Consider the following 17,037-nt stretch of genomic DNA (forward strand, 5'->3'; position numbering starts at 1 on the left):
GCTGAAGCAAAGCTGTGACTGCAGTTGCTCTGGCTCCAGTAGAAGTGGAACCAATGAGCTAGGTCTTGCTGAGCTGGACAATGCTTTAAGAGAAGGATGATTAGTTGACCATGTCAAAGGTCGCAGAGAATTAGGAAGACTATCGATATGTCGCAGTTACAGAGGATGCCTATGATTTGTCATTTTGTTTAGGATTGGTTCAGTGGTGAAACCTGATGAGTGAGATCAAAACACAAAGCTGTGGGAACGCTGGGCGCTGGCTACAGGTCAAAGTGCAAGGTGAACAGACTGTGATTGTAAGTGTGAAATATCTGATGTAATTTATTCTTGTGACACACTATTCCTATTTACAAAGCAGATGGTTAATGACTTTACAACGTACAATTAGCTGAGCAAACAGGTGAGGATAACAAATGTACAGTGAAACCGAAACAGTATCAGGACTGTTTCCTGGAATCATAGAATTCCTACAGTGCAGAAAAAGGCCATTCAGCCCATCGAGTCTGCATTGACTCAGCATCACCCAGGCCCACTCCCCCATCCTATCCCCGTAATCCCATGTATTTACCCTGCTAACCCTCTTAATCTACACAACTTGGGACATTAAGGGAGAATTTATCATGGACAATCCACCTAACCTGCACACCTTTGGAGTGTGGAAGGAAACCGGAGCACCTGGAGGAAACCCACGCAGACATGGGGAGAATGTGCAGACTCCGCACAGACAGTCACCTGAGGCTCGAATTGAATTTGTGTCCCTGGGGCTGTGTGGCAGCAATGCTAACCACTGTGCCGCCCCAATCTGCACCAAGTGGAAAAAAAGTCTCTCATTGGACATTTCATGAGGGCATGCCTTAATTAACATGCAGATCGCCGGTTCTCAGCCTAATGAGGGCGATACGCACGGCTTTCAAAATAGCAAGTTGTAATCGATGGTAAGTAACTGAGAGCGCACTTCAAAATGGAGGCAGTTTCTCTCCAACTCTTTTAAATCGCCAAGTAAAAAATAAAAGTAGCCAAGCAACCACTGTGGTGGTGGGGAGCCAACCTCTCCACAGGGCGGCCTGTGGCTGCACCTGTGCCCAAGCAGGAAATGGGGAGAGGGTCTCTCAGCCTGCCTGGAATGCTAGCCCCCTGTCAAATGACCCACTAGGGAGCTTTCATCAAACAAAGTTTAATTAAGAATACAGTTAACATAGAGTAAGGAAAATTAGCAATATCTTTTACCAATTACAAATTAGCAATACCACTGATGAACATCTGCCTATTTTTCCTCTGCCTGAATACGTAAAGGTCTCCATTTCTTTATTTTTAAGGTAATAACATTCTGGTATACACTCAGATTCCTCTTCCGTGTATACTTTCTGATACAGCTGTTTTATTTCTAGATCCTTCTGTTGTAACTCTAACCAGCTTTCCCGAACTAAAAATACCCACCTCATCCTCCACCTGTTTTTGTTCCTTTCCAACCATCTGATCAAAAATCGTTTCTGATAATTGAACTTCAACTTTCTTATCTTCACTCTTTGATTTCTCCTCCTGTCTTAACCTGTGACTTTGTGACCTTGTTACTACACAATTTGGAAAAATCCCAGGATAAGCATCCTTTAACAACTCAGTTGTTTAATTCTCCACTGGTTTTTCAACCACAATAGGCATCACTCCCACCTGTGATCCAGCTATTTCGTTACCCAAGATAAACCGTATTCCTGGACAAGATAATTTCTCTATTTCTCCTACTACCCCTTCACCACTCTTCACTGGACTCTCCAACCTCACCTTGTATAATGGAACACTATTCTCCTCACTCTGAATTCCACATGTTACCAACTTTTCTGGCAGTACTCCTTCCATATTACACAACTCCTCATCTCTTGCTATCAAAGATTGAGTTGCTCTCGTACCTCTTAAAATTTTAACCTCTTTATCTACTCCTCCTGGTACACATGAGTAAACTTTACCCACACAAGTAAATTCTTCGAAGAGATCTGGCACCTTCTTATCAGGATGTGGAGATGCCGGCGTTGGACTGGGGTAAACACAGTAAGAAGTTTAACAACACCAGGTTAAAGTCCAACAGGTTTATTTGGTAGCAAAAGCCACAAAAGCTTTCGGAGCTCCAAGCCCCTTCTTCAGGTGAGTGGGAATTCTGTTCACAAACAGCGCATATAAAGACACAAACTCAATTTACATGAATAATGGTTGGAATGCGAATACTTACAGCTAATCAAGTCTTTAAGAAACAAAACAACGTGAGTTGCTACCAAATAAACCTGTTGGACTTTAACCTGGTGTTGTTAAACTTCTTACTACCTTCTTATCAATCAACCCATGACCATGCTGTACCTTCTTTTGCACCTCTTTTGCCTCAATTGGACTTTCCTTTGCCACTTTCACAAACCCCACTGGCTTACCCTGTTTTACCACATCTGTCTTCCCAGTGCTTTTCTTAAGTCCCCAACACTGCGACTTTGCATGGACTAAAGTGAAAACATCTGAGGCTTTTAATTTCTCTTCCACCCTCCTGTGTTTCCTTTTTAACCTGAGATGCACTGTCTTTATCATCTCCCACAAGATCTCCTTTATCTTTGCCACCTGAAGGTTTCTCTTTTCCCCAGTTTCCCTCACAAGCTGAAACTGATGTTGGAAATCAAACTTTGATTTATGAACTAATTTGTAATCATCTGCCATTTCTGCTCCTGACATGGCAGTTTTAACCCTCTGCTCTTCCACATGAGTTCTCAATACATCAGGAAGTGAATAATTGTTTCTCTAAGAGATTCATATGTCTGATCTATTTTCAGAACCCTTATCCATCTATCAAAATTACTCTGTTTGATTCTTTCAAATTCTATGTACGTTTGACCAGGTTCTTTCCTTAGATTTCTAAACAGTTATCTATAGGCTTCTGGCACTAATTCATTTGCACATAAGATGGCTTTTTTCACCTCCTCATATGTACCAGATATCTCCTCTGATAGTGATGCAAACACCTCACCAGCCCTACCTACCAACTTTGTTTGAATCAGTAATACCCACATGGTCTGTGGCCATTTCATTTGTTTAGCCACTTTCTCAAATGAAATGAAAAAGGTTTCTACATCCTTCTCATCAAACCTTGGCAATGCTTGGACATATTTAAATAGATCTCCACCCAGCCTTTGACTACGACGCTGTTTCTCTTTCTCACCGTCCTCATCAGTACTCTCAACCTGGACTTTTCCCTTTACCTCTGCCAATTTTAAGTAACGTTCACTTTTTATTGCCAGTTTCTGAATTTCAAATTCTCTCTCTTTTTCTTTAAGTTATGCCGGAGCCGTCCTTTCCCCCTCGATCCTTTCCCCCCCCCGTCCTTTCGCCCCCCCCGTCCTTTCACCCCCCCCCCCCCGTCCTTTCGCCCCCCCCCCCCCCCCCCGTCCTCCCCCCCCCCCCCCCCCTTTCCTTTTCTTTATTCTTTATCTATAATTCAAACTGTTTCAATTCTTTTGCTTGCTGTTCCTCCCTTTCTCTGGCTTTTGCTGCTCTCTCTCTTTCCTTTGCTTCGAATTCAAGCTGCTTCATTTGTAATTGAATTCTAGCCATTTCCAATGATTCTGCCTGTGTTTCTGGCTATTTTAAATGCTGCCACAATTGTCTCCCCCTTCCTGACACTGCAATGTTTGTGCTCACTGTCTTTGAGTTCAATAATCCCAAATCAATCAAGGAATATAGATTTTAATCCTGCAAAGCACCCCAAATTGTTATAATCCAGATCAGAAACTCAAAAGTGTTTTATAAAGTCCGCCTGGATCATTAGCCTTCCTCCAGATTCTTTATCCCTTTAGCCCCAAGAGCTACATCTAATTCCTTCTTGAAATACACAACCTTTTGGCCTCAACTACTTTCTGTGGGAGTGAATTCCACACATTCACCACCCTCTGGGTGAAGACATTTCTCCTCATTATCCTCAAACTATGACCCCTAGTTTTGGACTCCCCCACCACTGGGAACATTCTTTCTGAATCTACCCTGTCTAATCTTGTTAGAATTTTATAACTTTCTCTGAGAGCCCCTCTCACTCTTCTAAACTCCAATGCTTCTTGCGATCATATCGCCTCAGTAGCACAAACCCAGCTCTGCTTCACATCAGGAAATGGGCACAATCAGCGAGCACATAAGTTCGAGCTGTGCCCACCTCTGCTGTGCCTCCCAGCAGGGCTCAGTAATTCGGGTTTGAGGAGGTTAGATTTCAAACAATGTTGCTCTCAGTATAAAGCTGCGAAGGTAAGATCATCCTTAACCTAAATTCAACATCATTGGGGATAGGGCCTGGGTGGGATTGTGGCTGGTGTAGACTCGATGGGCTGAATGGCCTCCTTCTGCATTGTAGGGATTCTATGATTATCTATGATCTTATTATCAAACAGGCAACAAATTACTGGGAGCAATTCCAAAATGTTTGGCCTTTTAGAATCACATGATTAGCAGGTTACAGTCGCTCTGAGAGACCATCATCTAACCTGCTTTTCACAACATTATGAGATTCTGACTGGAAATAATATGCACGATTATGTTTTCAAGTTTGAATGTAGCACTGCTAGTAGCAATCAGCAAGGACATTGCACTCAAACCAGCATTGGGACCTTGTGCCATGAAGACAGCAACCACAATTTCAGAATGTCTCATTCAGGCATTTCATCACAGCCACAGCACCAAACCACACTGCTTTGAACAAAGGTGACAACGTTTCTGACACATCTACAAATGCATCATCACAGTGGATGTAATTAGTCACTGTTCGATAAGGCGACTCAGAGGAGCCATAGTGATCTGGTGAAGCACGCCATGCTTCAAGAATTTAATTGATATAGAACCGTAGAAAATTACAGCTCAGAAACAGGCCTTTTGGCCCTTCTTGTCTGTGCCGAACCATTTTTTGCCTAGTCCCACTGACCTGCACTTGGATCATATCCCTCCACACCCCTCTCATCCATGAACCCGTCCAAGTTTTTCTTAAATATTAAAAGTGACCCCGCATTTACCACTTTATCCGGCAGCTCATTCCACATTCCCACCACTCTATGTTTGGGTAAATCACAAAATGTTTCACAGAAGGAAAAAGATGCAGAGGTTCTTAACAGAGAGATTTCAGGTTCCAGGTACACAGCTTTTTAATAGTGACGGACATGCACAATCATGAGGAGCAAAAAGGTTTTGAGAGCAACCGAATATTAAAGCAATTTATAATGACTTTGATTAAACCATAAAGTACTACATCTGAACATGAGTACCCTATTAAACAAAGGGTGATAGGGCCACAGAAATAAGGGAAGACCAAAGATTTACTTAAATGATACAATGATTGGAAGGTTGAATTCTGCATTATTTTCTGAAAACTTTTGAATATAAACACTGAAGATTGGTTTTACAGATCAGAAATTTGAAAAAAGGGACATAAGGGAACAGGATGTGGATCAGTAACAGAGTGAGGGTCAGATAAAGAGACACTGACCAAGGGTCAGACTCAGGTCTGATAGAGAGACGTAGACCGAGGGTCAGTAACAGAGACCCAGACCGAGGGTCAGTAACAGAGACACAGACCGGGGGTCGGTAACAGAGACCCAGACCGAGGGTCAGTAACAGAGACTCAGACCGGGGGTCGGTAACAGAGACTCAGACCGAGGGTCGGTAACAGAGACACAGACCGGGGGTCGGTAACAGAGACCCAGACCGGGGGTCAGTAACAGAGACTCAGACTGAGGGTCAGTAACAGAGACACAGACCGAGGGTCGGTAACAGAGACACAGACCGGGGGTCGGTAACAGAGACCCAGACCGAGGGTCAGTAACAGAGACCCAGACCGAGGGTCAGTAACAGAGACCCAGACCGAGGGTCAGTAACAGAGACCCAGACCGGGGGTCGGTAACAGAGACTCAGACCGAGGGTCGGTAACAGAGACTCAGACCGAGGGTCGGTAACAGAGACCCAGACCGAGGGTCAGTAACAGAGACTCAGACCGAGGGTCAGTAACAGAGACCCAGACCGAGGGTCAGTAACAGAGACTCAGACCGGGGGTCGGTAACAGAGACTCAGACCGAGGGTCGGTAACAGAGACACAGACCGGGGGTCGGTAACAGAGACACAGACCGGGGGTCGGTAACAGAGACACAGACCGGGGGTCGGTAACAGAGACCCAGACCGAGGGTCAGTAACAGAGACTCAGACCGAGGGTCAGTAACAGAGACCCAGACCGAGGGTCAGTAACAGAGACCCAGACCGGGGGTCAGTAACGGAGACCCAGACCGAGGGTCAGTAACAGAGACTCAGACCGAGGGTCAGTAACAGAGACCCAGACCGAGGGTCAGTAACAGAGACTCAGACCGGGGGTCGGTAACAGAGACTCAGACCGAGGGTCGGTAACAGAGACACAGACCGGGGGTCGGTAACAGAGACACAGACCGGGGGTCGGTAACAGAGACACAGACCGGGGGTCGGTAACAGAGACTCAGACCGAGGGTCGGTAACAGAGACTCAGACCGAGGGTCAGTAACAGAGACTCAGACCGGGGGTCAGTAACAGAGACCCAGACCGAGGGTCAGTAACAGAGACCCAGACCGAGGGTCAGTAACAGAGACCCAGACCGAGGGTCAGTAACAGAGACACAGACCGGGGGTCGGTAACAGAGACACAGACCGGGGGTCGGTAACAGAGACACAGACCGGGGGTCGGTAACAGAGACTCAGACCGGGGGCCAGTAACAGAGACTCAGGCCGAGGGTCAGTAACAGAGACTCAGACCGGGGGTCGGTAACAGAGACTCAGGCCGAGGGTCGGTAACAGAGACACAGACCGGGGGTCGGTAACAGAGACCCAGACCGAGGGTCAGTAACAGAGACCCAGACCGAGGGTCAGTAACAGAGACCCAGACCGAGGGTCAGTAACAGAGACCCAGACCGAGGGTCAGTAACAGAGACCCAGACCGAGGGTCAGTAACAGAGACCCAGACCGAGGGTCAGTAACAGAGACCCAGACCGAGGGTCAGTAACAGAGACCCAGACCGAGGGTCAGTAACAGAGACCCAGACCGAGGGTCAGTAACAGAGACCCAGACCGGGGGTCGGTAACAGAGACTCAGACCGAGGGTCGGTAACAGAGACCCAGACCGAGGGTCAGTAACAGAGACCCAGACCGGGGGTCAGTAACGGAGACCCAGACCGAGGGTCAGTAACAGAGACTCAGACCGAGGGTCAGTAACAGAGACCCAGACCGAGGGTCAGTAACAGAGACTCAGACCGGGGGTCGGTAACAGAGACTCAGACCGAGGGTCGGTAACAGAGACACAGACCGGGGGTCGGTAACAGAGACTCAGACCGAGGGTCGGTAACAGAGACACAGACCGGGGGTCGGTAACAGAGACCCAGACCGGGGGTCGGTAACAGAGACCCAGACCGAGGGTCAGTAACAGAGACCCAGACCGAGGGTCAGTAACAGAGACTCAGACCGAGGGTCAGTAACAGAGACCCAGACCGAGGGTCAGTAACAGAGACCCAGACCGGGGGTCAGTAACGGAGACCCAGACCGAGGGTCAGTAACAGAGACTCAGACCGAGGGTCAGTAACAGAGACCCAGACCGAGGGTCGGTAACAGAGACTCAGACCGAGGGTCAGTAACAGAGACTCAGACCGAGGGTCAGTAACAGAGACCCAGACCGAGGGTCAGTAACAGAGACCCAGACCGAGGGTCAGTAACAGAGACCCAGACCGAGGGTCAGTAACAGAGACTCAGACCGGGGGTCGGTAACAGAGACACAGACCGGGGGTCGGTAACAGAGACACAGACCGGGGGTCGGTAACAGAGACTCAGACCGAGGGTCGGTAACAGAGACACAGACCGGGGGTCGGTAACAGAGACCCAGACCGAGGGTCAGTAACAGAGACCCAGACCGAGGGTCAGTAACAGAGACCCAGACCGAGGGTCAGTAACAGAGACCCAGACCGAGGGTCAGTAACAGAGACCCAGACCGAGGGTCAGTAACAGAGACCCAGACCGAGGGTCAGTAACAGAGACCCAGACCGGGGGTCAGTAACGGAGACACAGACCGAGGGTCAGTAACAGAGACCCAGACCGAGGGTCAGTAACAGAGACCCAGACCGGGGGTCGGTAACAGAGACTCAGACCGAGGGTCGGTAACAGAGACACAGACCGGGGGTCGGTAACAGAGACACAGACCGAGGGTCAGTAACAGAGACCCAGACCGAGGGTCAGTAACAGAGACACAGACCGGGGGTCAGTAACAGAGACTCAGACCGAGGGTCAGTAACAGAGACCCAGACCGAGGGTCAGTAACAGAGACCCAGACCGAGGGTCAGTAACAGAGACCCAGACCGAGGGTCAGTAACAGAGACCCAGACCGAGGGTCGGTAACAGAGACCCAGACCGAGGGTCGGTAACAGAGACCCAGACCGAGGGTCAGTAACAGAGACCCAGACCGAGGGTCGGTAACAGAGACCCAGACCGAGGGTCAGTAACAGAGACTCAGACCGAGGGTCAGTAACAGAGACTCAGACCGGGGGTCGGTAACAGAGACACAGACCGAGGGTCAGTAACAGAGACACAGACCGGGGGTCGGTAACAGAGACTCAGACCGAGGGTCGGTAACAGAGACACAGACCGAGGGTCGGTAACAGAGACACAGACCGGGGGTCGGTAACAGAGACTCAGACCGGGGGTCAGTAACAGAGACTCAGGCCGAGGGTCGGTAACAGAGACACAGACCGGGGGTCGGTAACAGAGACTCAGACCGAGGGTCGGTAACAGAGACACAGACCGGGGGTCGGTAACAGAGACTCAGACCGGGGGTCAGTAACAGAGACCCAGACCGAGGGTCAGTAACAGAGACTCAGACCGGGGGTCGGTAACAGAGACTCAGACCGAGGGTCGGTAACAGAGACACAGACCGGGGGTCGGTAACAGAGACTCAGACCGGGGGTCGGTAACAGAGACTCAGGCCGAGGGTCAGTAACAGAGACTCAAACCGAGGGTCAGTAACAGAGACACAGACCGAGGGTCGGTAACAGAGACACAGACCGAGGGTCGGTAACAGAGACACAGACCGAGGGTCGGTAACAGAGACCCAGACCGAGGGTCAGTAACAGAGACCCAGACCGAGGGTCAGTAACAGAGACCCAGACCAAGGGTCAGTAACAGAGACTCAGACCGGGGGTCAGTAACAGAGACCCAGACCGAGGGTCAGTAACAGAGACCCAGACCAAGGGTCAGTAACAGAGACCCAGACCGGGGGTCAGTAACAGAAACCCAGACCGGAGGTCAGTAACAGAGACCCAGACCGAGGGTCAGTAACAGAGACCCAGACCGAGGGTCAGTAACAGAGACCCAGACCGGGGGTCAGTAACAGAGACTCAGACCGGGGGTCAGTAACAGAGACTCAGACCAGAGGTCAGTAACGGAGATTTGGACCAGGGGTCAACGGAATAGAGTCATGGAATTCCTGAAGTGCAGAAGAGGTCATTCAGCCCATCGAAACTGCTCTGACTCTCTGACAGCGTAACTTATCCTGGCATTCTCCCCTGGCCTATCCCTGTAACCCCACACATTTACCAGGACTGACCCCATCTAACCTACACACCTTTGAACACTAAGGGGCAATTTAGCATGGCTAATCCACCTAACCTGCACATCGTTGGACTGTGGGAGGAAACCGGAACACCCAGAGGAAACCCATGCAGACACGGAGAGAACGTGCAGACTCCACACAGTCAATGACTCAAGCCGGGAATTGAACCCGGGTCCCTACCGCTGTGAGGCAACAGTGCTAACCACAGTGCCACCCTGAGGAGGTTTTGCTGAACATGCGAGCCAATCCTGTGTGGGTGGGTGAGGGGAGCGGCACCTTATTGGTGGCAGAAATTGACAGGCCACCCTCGGGACCTTCATCCAGTTGTGGCTAGGAGCTCAGATAGGATACAGATGCTGTAGGAAAGATAGAACAGCACGTAAGAGAGGAGGGAGAGTTGCACTTTTAATTAGGGAAAACATCACGACAATACTGAGAGGGGATATATCCAAAGGTTCGGCCACCGAGTCTATATGGGTAGAACTGAGAAATAAGAAGGGGGAAATCACTTTAATATGGTTGTACTACAGGCCCCCAAATAGTCAGCGGGAAATTGAGGAGCAAATATGTAAGGAAATTACAGATCGCTCCAAGAAAAATAGGGTGGTAATAGTCGGGGATTTTAACTTTCCCAACATTGACTGGGACAGCCATAGCATTAGAGGGTTGGATGGAGAGAAATTTGTTGAGTGTATTCAGGAGGAATTTCTCATTCAGTATGTGGATGGCCCGACTAGAGAGGGGGCAAAACTTGACCTCCTCTTGGGAAATAAGGAAGGGCAGGTGACTTTAGTGAGGGATCATTATTCTATTAGTTTTAAGATAACTATGGAGAATGATAGGTCTAGCCCAAAAGTTAAAATTCTAAATTGGGGCAAGGCCAATTTTGATGGTATCAGGCAGGAACTTTCAAAAGTTAATTGGGGGAGTCTGTGGGAAGGCAAAGGGACATCTGGTAAGTGGCATGCTTTCAAAAGTGTGATAACCAGGGTTAAGGGTCAGCACATTCCTCTTGGAGTGAAGGGCAAGGCTGGCAGAAGTAGGGAACCCTGGATGACTCGGGATATTGAGGCCCTGGTCAAGAAGGAGGAGGTACATGACATGCATTGGCAGCTGGGATCAAGTGAGTCCCTTGAAGAGTATAGGGGGTGTTAAGAGTATAGAGTTAAGAGTATAGAGTTAAGAGAGAAATCAGGAGAGCAAAAAGGGGACACGAGATTGTTTTGGCAGATAAGGCAAAGGTGAATCCAAAGCACTTCTACAAATACATAAAGGCCAAAAGAGTTACAAGGGAGAGAGTAGGGCCTCTTAAAGATCAACAATGTCATCTGTGTGCGGATCCACAAGAGATGGGTGAGATCCTAAATGAATATTTCTCATCAGTATTCACTATTGAGAAAAGCATGGATGTTAGGGAACTTGGGAAATAAATAGTGATGTCTTGAGGAGTGACAATATTATAGAGAAGGAAGTCTTTAAGCGCATCAAGGTATATAAATCCCCTGATGAAGTGCATCCCAGGACAATGTGGGAGGCTAGGGAGGAAATTGCGGATCCCCTGGCAAAGATATTTGAATCATCGATAGTCACAGGTGAGGTGCCTGAAGATTGGAGGGTGGCAAATGTTGTGCCTTTGTTTAAGAAGGGCTGCAGGGAAAAGCCTGGGAATTACAGGCCGGTGAGCTTCACATCTGTGGTGGGTAAATTGGTGGAAGGTATTTTGAGAGCGAGGATCGACAGGCATTTAGAGATGCAAGGACTGATTAGGGACACTCAGCATGGCTTTGTGAGTGGAAAATCATGTCTCACAAATTTGAGTTTTTGAGGGGGTAACCAAGAAGGTAGATGAGGGCAGTGCAGTTGATGTTGTCTACCTGGACTTTAGCAAGGCCTTTGACAAGGTACCGCATGGTAGGTTGTTGCATAAGGTTAAATCTCACGGGATCCAGGGCGAGGTAGCTAAATGGATACAAAATTGGCTTGATGACAGAGGCCAGAGGGTGGTTGTAGAGGGATGTTTTTAAAACTGGAGGCCTGTGACCAGCGGTCACCCAATCTTGAACAATTGGGCCAGTGGGCTGACGAATGGCAGATGGAGTTTAATTTGGATAAATGCGAAGTGATGCATTTTGGTAGATTGAACCAGAGCAGGACTTACTCAGTTAATGGTAGGGCATTGGGGAGAGTTACAGAACAAAGAGATCTCTGGGTACATGTTCATAGCTCCTTGAAAGTGGAATCACAGGTGGACAGAGTGGTGAAGAAGGCAGTCAGCATGCTTGCTTTCATCGGTCAGAACATTGAATACAGGAGTTGGGACATCTTGTTGAAGTTGTACAAGACATTGGTAAGGCCACACTTGGAATACTGTGTACAGTTCTGGTCACCCTATTATAGAAAGGATATTATTAAACTAGAAAGAGTGCAGAAAAGATTTACTAGGAAGCTACCAGGGTGGTTTGAGTTATAAGGAGAGGCTGGATAGACTGGGACTTTTTTCTCTGGAGCGTAGAAGGCTGAGAGGTGATCTTATTGAGATCTATAAAATAATGAGGGGCATAGATCAGCTGGATAGTCAATATCTTTTCCCCAAGGTGGGGGAGTCTAAAACTAGAGAGCATAGGTTTAAGGTGAGAGGGGAGAGATACAAAAGGGTCCAGAGGCGCAATTTTTTCACACACAGGGTGGTGAGTATCTGGAACAAGCTGCCAGAGGTAGTAGTAGGGGCGGGTGCAATTTTGTCTTTTAAAAAGCATTTAGATAGTTACATGGGTACGATGGGTATAGAGGGATATGGGCCAAATGCGGGCAATTGGGATTAGCTTAGGGGTTTAAAAAAAAAGGGTGGCATGGACAAGTTGGGCTGAAGGGCCTGTTTCCGTGCTATAAACCTCTATGAGTCAGCCTGAAGAGCTGACAGTCAAATCAGTGACTCGGCTGAGGTTAGTTGCAAGGTGAAGGCAGGGCTGTTCAATGGCTCCGTGCTCCTGAAGAGTGACTGAGTGCAGTATCATTGCATCATATTGTAGCGCTGGTCACTGCTGCTGGGATCCCATTTGAATTCATGCAGTTAGCATAAAGGAGGCCCCACTCACTGGAAATCTGCTTGGGCATTGCCAGTATTAACTTGGGCATCTTTCGCTCATGCAGCAGCCGGCTGTACCAAACAGGGAAAACTGGCACCACGTTCATTTGTCTGTCCACTGGGTGCTGCAGCTGGTAGTTTGTCTTGGTGGCAGGAATGCAGACTTTGGGCTTATCTTCAATGTCTACCCCTAACATACTACCAGCCTATTCACCTGCTTTAGGTTGGGGAAGTCCAGCCGACAGACTGAGGTTCTGGAAAATAAATGAAAACAGAAATGTTTTCATCCAGTAAGGTATTTGAACTGGAAATGCTTCACCAAACGGGGCAAGTGAGGTGGAGACTATTATTTAAAATGGCATCGAATAAATATCTGAAAATGAAGAGGACAAGAGCATCCAGGGAATGACCAGGGATCTGAGTACATACCTTCAGTCCTGCTGAATTGCCATTTCTGTTACATAGAACGACAGGGCACTCCCCTCCCCCAGTGATGCACCGTGGCTGCAGCCTGTACTTCCACAGGATGAGAATCATGTTTCCTTCAACAGCTCATCCTTAGCAACTGCAACCTCCAGTATCTCACACAAGTGGAAGCCTTTCTGCTTTGCCGATTCTATCCAACCCTTCGCAGGTTCCTGCTCAATCTTTTCTAGAGAAAAGCACCTCAGCCTGTTCAGACTTTTCTTGTAATTAGAACTTCTCGACTTTTGCATCATCACTGAAAATCAGTTTTGCATCTTGCCTGTGGCTCTATTTCCTATTTATAATATGGAGACCAGAACTGTGTTACTTTACCATTCTTGTTCATCAGTCATTAGTGGCAACTTGCTCTCTGAACAGAATTCCCCATCCAGTAAAGACAAATGTTAGATTTCATCTCGAGGGGAATGGAATAAGAGCAGCTGGAAGTTTTGGTTCAGTCAGACAGAACCTTGGCCAGGCCTCATTTACTGAGTTCAGTTCTGGACACTGCATCTCAGGAAGGATATATCAGCCTTAAAGAGGGAGGGGCGGGGGAGGGGGGGGGGGGGGTAGAAGGGTGCAGTGCAAATTCACCAGAATAATGCTGAGGCCTAAAGTAATGAGTTCCAGTGCATGAACTTACCTTTATTCCTTTGAGTTTAAAAGTTTGATGGGTGATATACTTGGGGTCTTTAGCATGATAGAGAGACAATGGGAAAACATAAGGAAACTGCTTCCTCTGAGGACATAATCTTAAAATTAGAGCGAGGTCATTTGGGGATGAAGTGTCAGATTGTCTGCTCCAGTCTGTAGTGACAAGCCCACCTCTCCCTCCATGGTGAGTGTGCTTCGAACTCTATCAAACTAATATTTCTGTTCAGTTCACATTAATTTCTCCAAGGTTTTGCATTTACACCTGACAATACCGAACACAATAATAACTTTGATCTCTGATTATCTCACTGTGTAAGAAGTTTAACAACACCAGGTTAGCAGTGCTCGTCAGCACTGAAGATCATCACTAGAACTGGGCTTTGAGGTTAAAACTCAATCCATCTCACCAGTTTCTGAGATTGGTCTCATTGGAGTTACACTTTGCAGCTAACTTTTACAATAAATGATGGGGTGATGTCTAATGGGATAAAATACAGGAAACATCAATATGCATCACATGGAGTTGGAGAGTTTGGGCACTGGGCAGAGAGTTCAGTGAGTTTGTCCCCATGTTCTGCAGTCAACATTGGAATGTTCAAAGCTAATCCTGCAGAAGAAATGTGAAGATTCTGGTCACCTACCCTGACACTCCTGACATTAATGAGCAAAGATATGTACACAGGAAATCCACACTGAAGGGTAATTGCATTATGAAAATGACAAGTGGTACACTTTCATCAGAAGCAGTTCAGAGAACATTCTCAAGGCTGATTCCTGGAATGAAAGCTTTGCCTTATGAGGAAAAGCTCAGCAGGTTGGGCCTGTACTCACTGGAGTTTAGAAAAGTGAGAGGCGATCTTAAACCACGTAATAATCTGAGAGGGTTTGACAGGTAGGATGCTGAGAGGATGTTTCCTCTTGTGGGGAAATCTAGAACTAGGGGCACAGTTTAAAAATAAGGGGTCTCCCTTTTAAGATGGAGATGAGGAGGAATTTCTTCCCTCAGAGTTAGTGTTTGGAATTCTCTCCTGGAGCGCAGTGCAGGCTCGGTCATTGAATATATTCAAGAGCGAGTTAGACAGACTTTTGATTGATAAGGGAGTTAAGGGTTCTGGGGGCTGGCATGAAAGTGGAGTTAATGTCAGATCAGCCATGATCTTACTGAATAGTGGAATAGGCTCAACGGGCTGAATATCCTACTTCTCCTTCTTATGTTCTTATCAACCATTTCCAGGTGCTGGAGCAGAGCTGTGCCCTCCAACAGTTTTACACACTATTTATGTGAAATTCAGAGATATTCATTTGTGGGACATGTCGCTGGCTGGCCAGCTTTTATTGCCCATCCTTAGCTGCCCCTGTTCAGAAAGCAGAGGGCGGTTGAGAGTCACATTGCTGTGGCTGCATGTATGGCTGGAGGAGAGTACAGAGATTGAGCAGGGAGTGGCCATGGAGTAATGTAAAAACAAGGAGAATTTCCTCAGTAGGTCAGTGAGCACACCACTGATGGGAGATTGGGATTTGGTACAAATTAGTCTACAGGCAGAGTTTTGGATGATGTCAAGTTGACAGGGCATGTGGGAGTGCAGCCAGGAATGTATTGGAATAGCCAACTCCAGAGGTAACAAAGGCAGAAGTGAGGGTTTTAGCAGCAGGAGGGTAACTGAGACAGGTAAAACTGGCTAATGCCGGTGGTGTTAGTGATGGAATGGATATATAGTCATAAACTCATCTCGGGTCAAATCTGTTACCAAAGTGGGAATAGTCAGCTTCAACCTCAGGTTTTCCGGGAGAGAGAACGGATTTGGTGGCAGCTGAGACAGAGCTCATGGTGGGAATTATTTTGGACTTCCCAATATTTAATTGAAGGACATTTCTGTTCAACCTGCAGTGGATGTGGGATAAGCAGCCTGACAGTTTGGAGACAACAGTGCAATGCAGGCACAGAGTGAAGCACCGAGTAAGACATTGCAAGCTGAGTGTCTGAGACACAGACTCAGATGCCAGTCAGTCCCTTGTTTATCAATAGCAAAAGATGTCGGTGCCCTTTCACTGCTGAAGCTATCAGACTGGGATGCATAAATACTAATATAGCGAGCCCTAGAAACCCCACACTGAGACACAACCTTATCGCAGAGGGACAGTGACTGTGCCCCAGTTTAATGTTGGGGTGAATCTACTTATACATAAAGTGAAGGCTGTATAAGATGTTAATGCAGAATGTTAATGTAGAGCTGACGTCGCTTTAGAAAACACTTCCAGTGATTTGTTTTATTTGCCGATTGTGATAAAGAGACAGAATTCTGAGAATCCACTCAACTCATTCACTGGTGCCATTCGGTTCGAGACACCTTAGAGCTTTCCCGCGGTTTAATTGTTGTAACTCTGTTAGTTAAACTGCAAAAATCAAAGCAGCACCGGCAAACATTCCCAATTCTCAGCTCACTCCAACCCCCTCCATTGAAGCCATTAACACTTTCCCCACTTGCACTTTTACCGCTCTGCAGCCCAGAGTTTTCTCAACTTCTGGCTTTCTTCCTTTCAGCGGTTAGTTTTAGATATGATGCCATCTTTCCGCTTACCTTCCTGTGCTCCAGGCATCTCAGCCTCTATCCCGCTGCCCTGCTCCGGCACTTTCTTATTGTCGCTGCTGCTCCGATCTCTGCAACTGGACTTCCCGCAAAGTAGGAGGAGTTATTCTTGAGTGGGACGTCTGAGACTGGACACGGCGAAGTGAAACACCCATCCCTTTTCACAAGATCTGATCAGTTCAAACCTCAACAAACATTTCCTCAGACTTTCCGGTGACCCACACACTGAAAAAAACACACAAGCAGCTTCCCTTTTCTTCAAATCCGATGACTTGTGTTCCTGTAATCAGTCATCAGTCACACCAACCCAACAGCCTCCTTGCAAGAGACAGACATCCACATCCTAACTCACATAAGGCTGATATCTGGATCCATACTCACCATCACTGTGAGACTGACATCCAGATCCATATCACACCCTCACTGATACTGATATTCAGATCCATATCACACCCTCACTGTGATACTGATATCCAGATCCATATCACACCCTCACTGTGATACTGATGTTCAGATCCATATCACACCCTCACTGTGACACTGATATCCAGATCTATATCACACCCTCACTGTGATACTGATATCCAGATCCATATCACACCCTCACTGTGAGACTGATATCCAGATCCATATC

General features: G+C 47.4%; 1 protein-coding gene across 1 annotated transcript in view; it reads right to left on the bottom strand.

Moving 5' to 3' along the window:
- The window catches only part of entpd1 (ectonucleoside triphosphate diphosphohydrolase 1), a 189,316-nt gene extending 172,776 nt beyond the window's left edge, over positions 1 to 16,540 (bottom strand). The window contains exon 1 of the mRNA XM_078222976.1: positions 16,395 to 16,540. Coding sequence (XP_078079102.1) covers positions 16,395 to 16,413 — 19 coding nt within the window. The 5' untranslated portion in view covers positions 16,414 to 16,540. The remainder of the gene's footprint in view (positions 1 to 16,394) is intronic.
- Positions 16,541 to 17,037: the final 497 nt, after the last annotated feature.

The sequence above is a fragment of the Mustelus asterias genome, chromosome 11 (genome assembly GCF_964213995.1).
Source record: "Mustelus asterias chromosome 11, sMusAst1.hap1.1, whole genome shotgun sequence".
Lineage (NCBI taxonomy): Eukaryota > Metazoa > Chordata > Chondrichthyes > Carcharhiniformes > Triakidae > Mustelus > Mustelus asterias.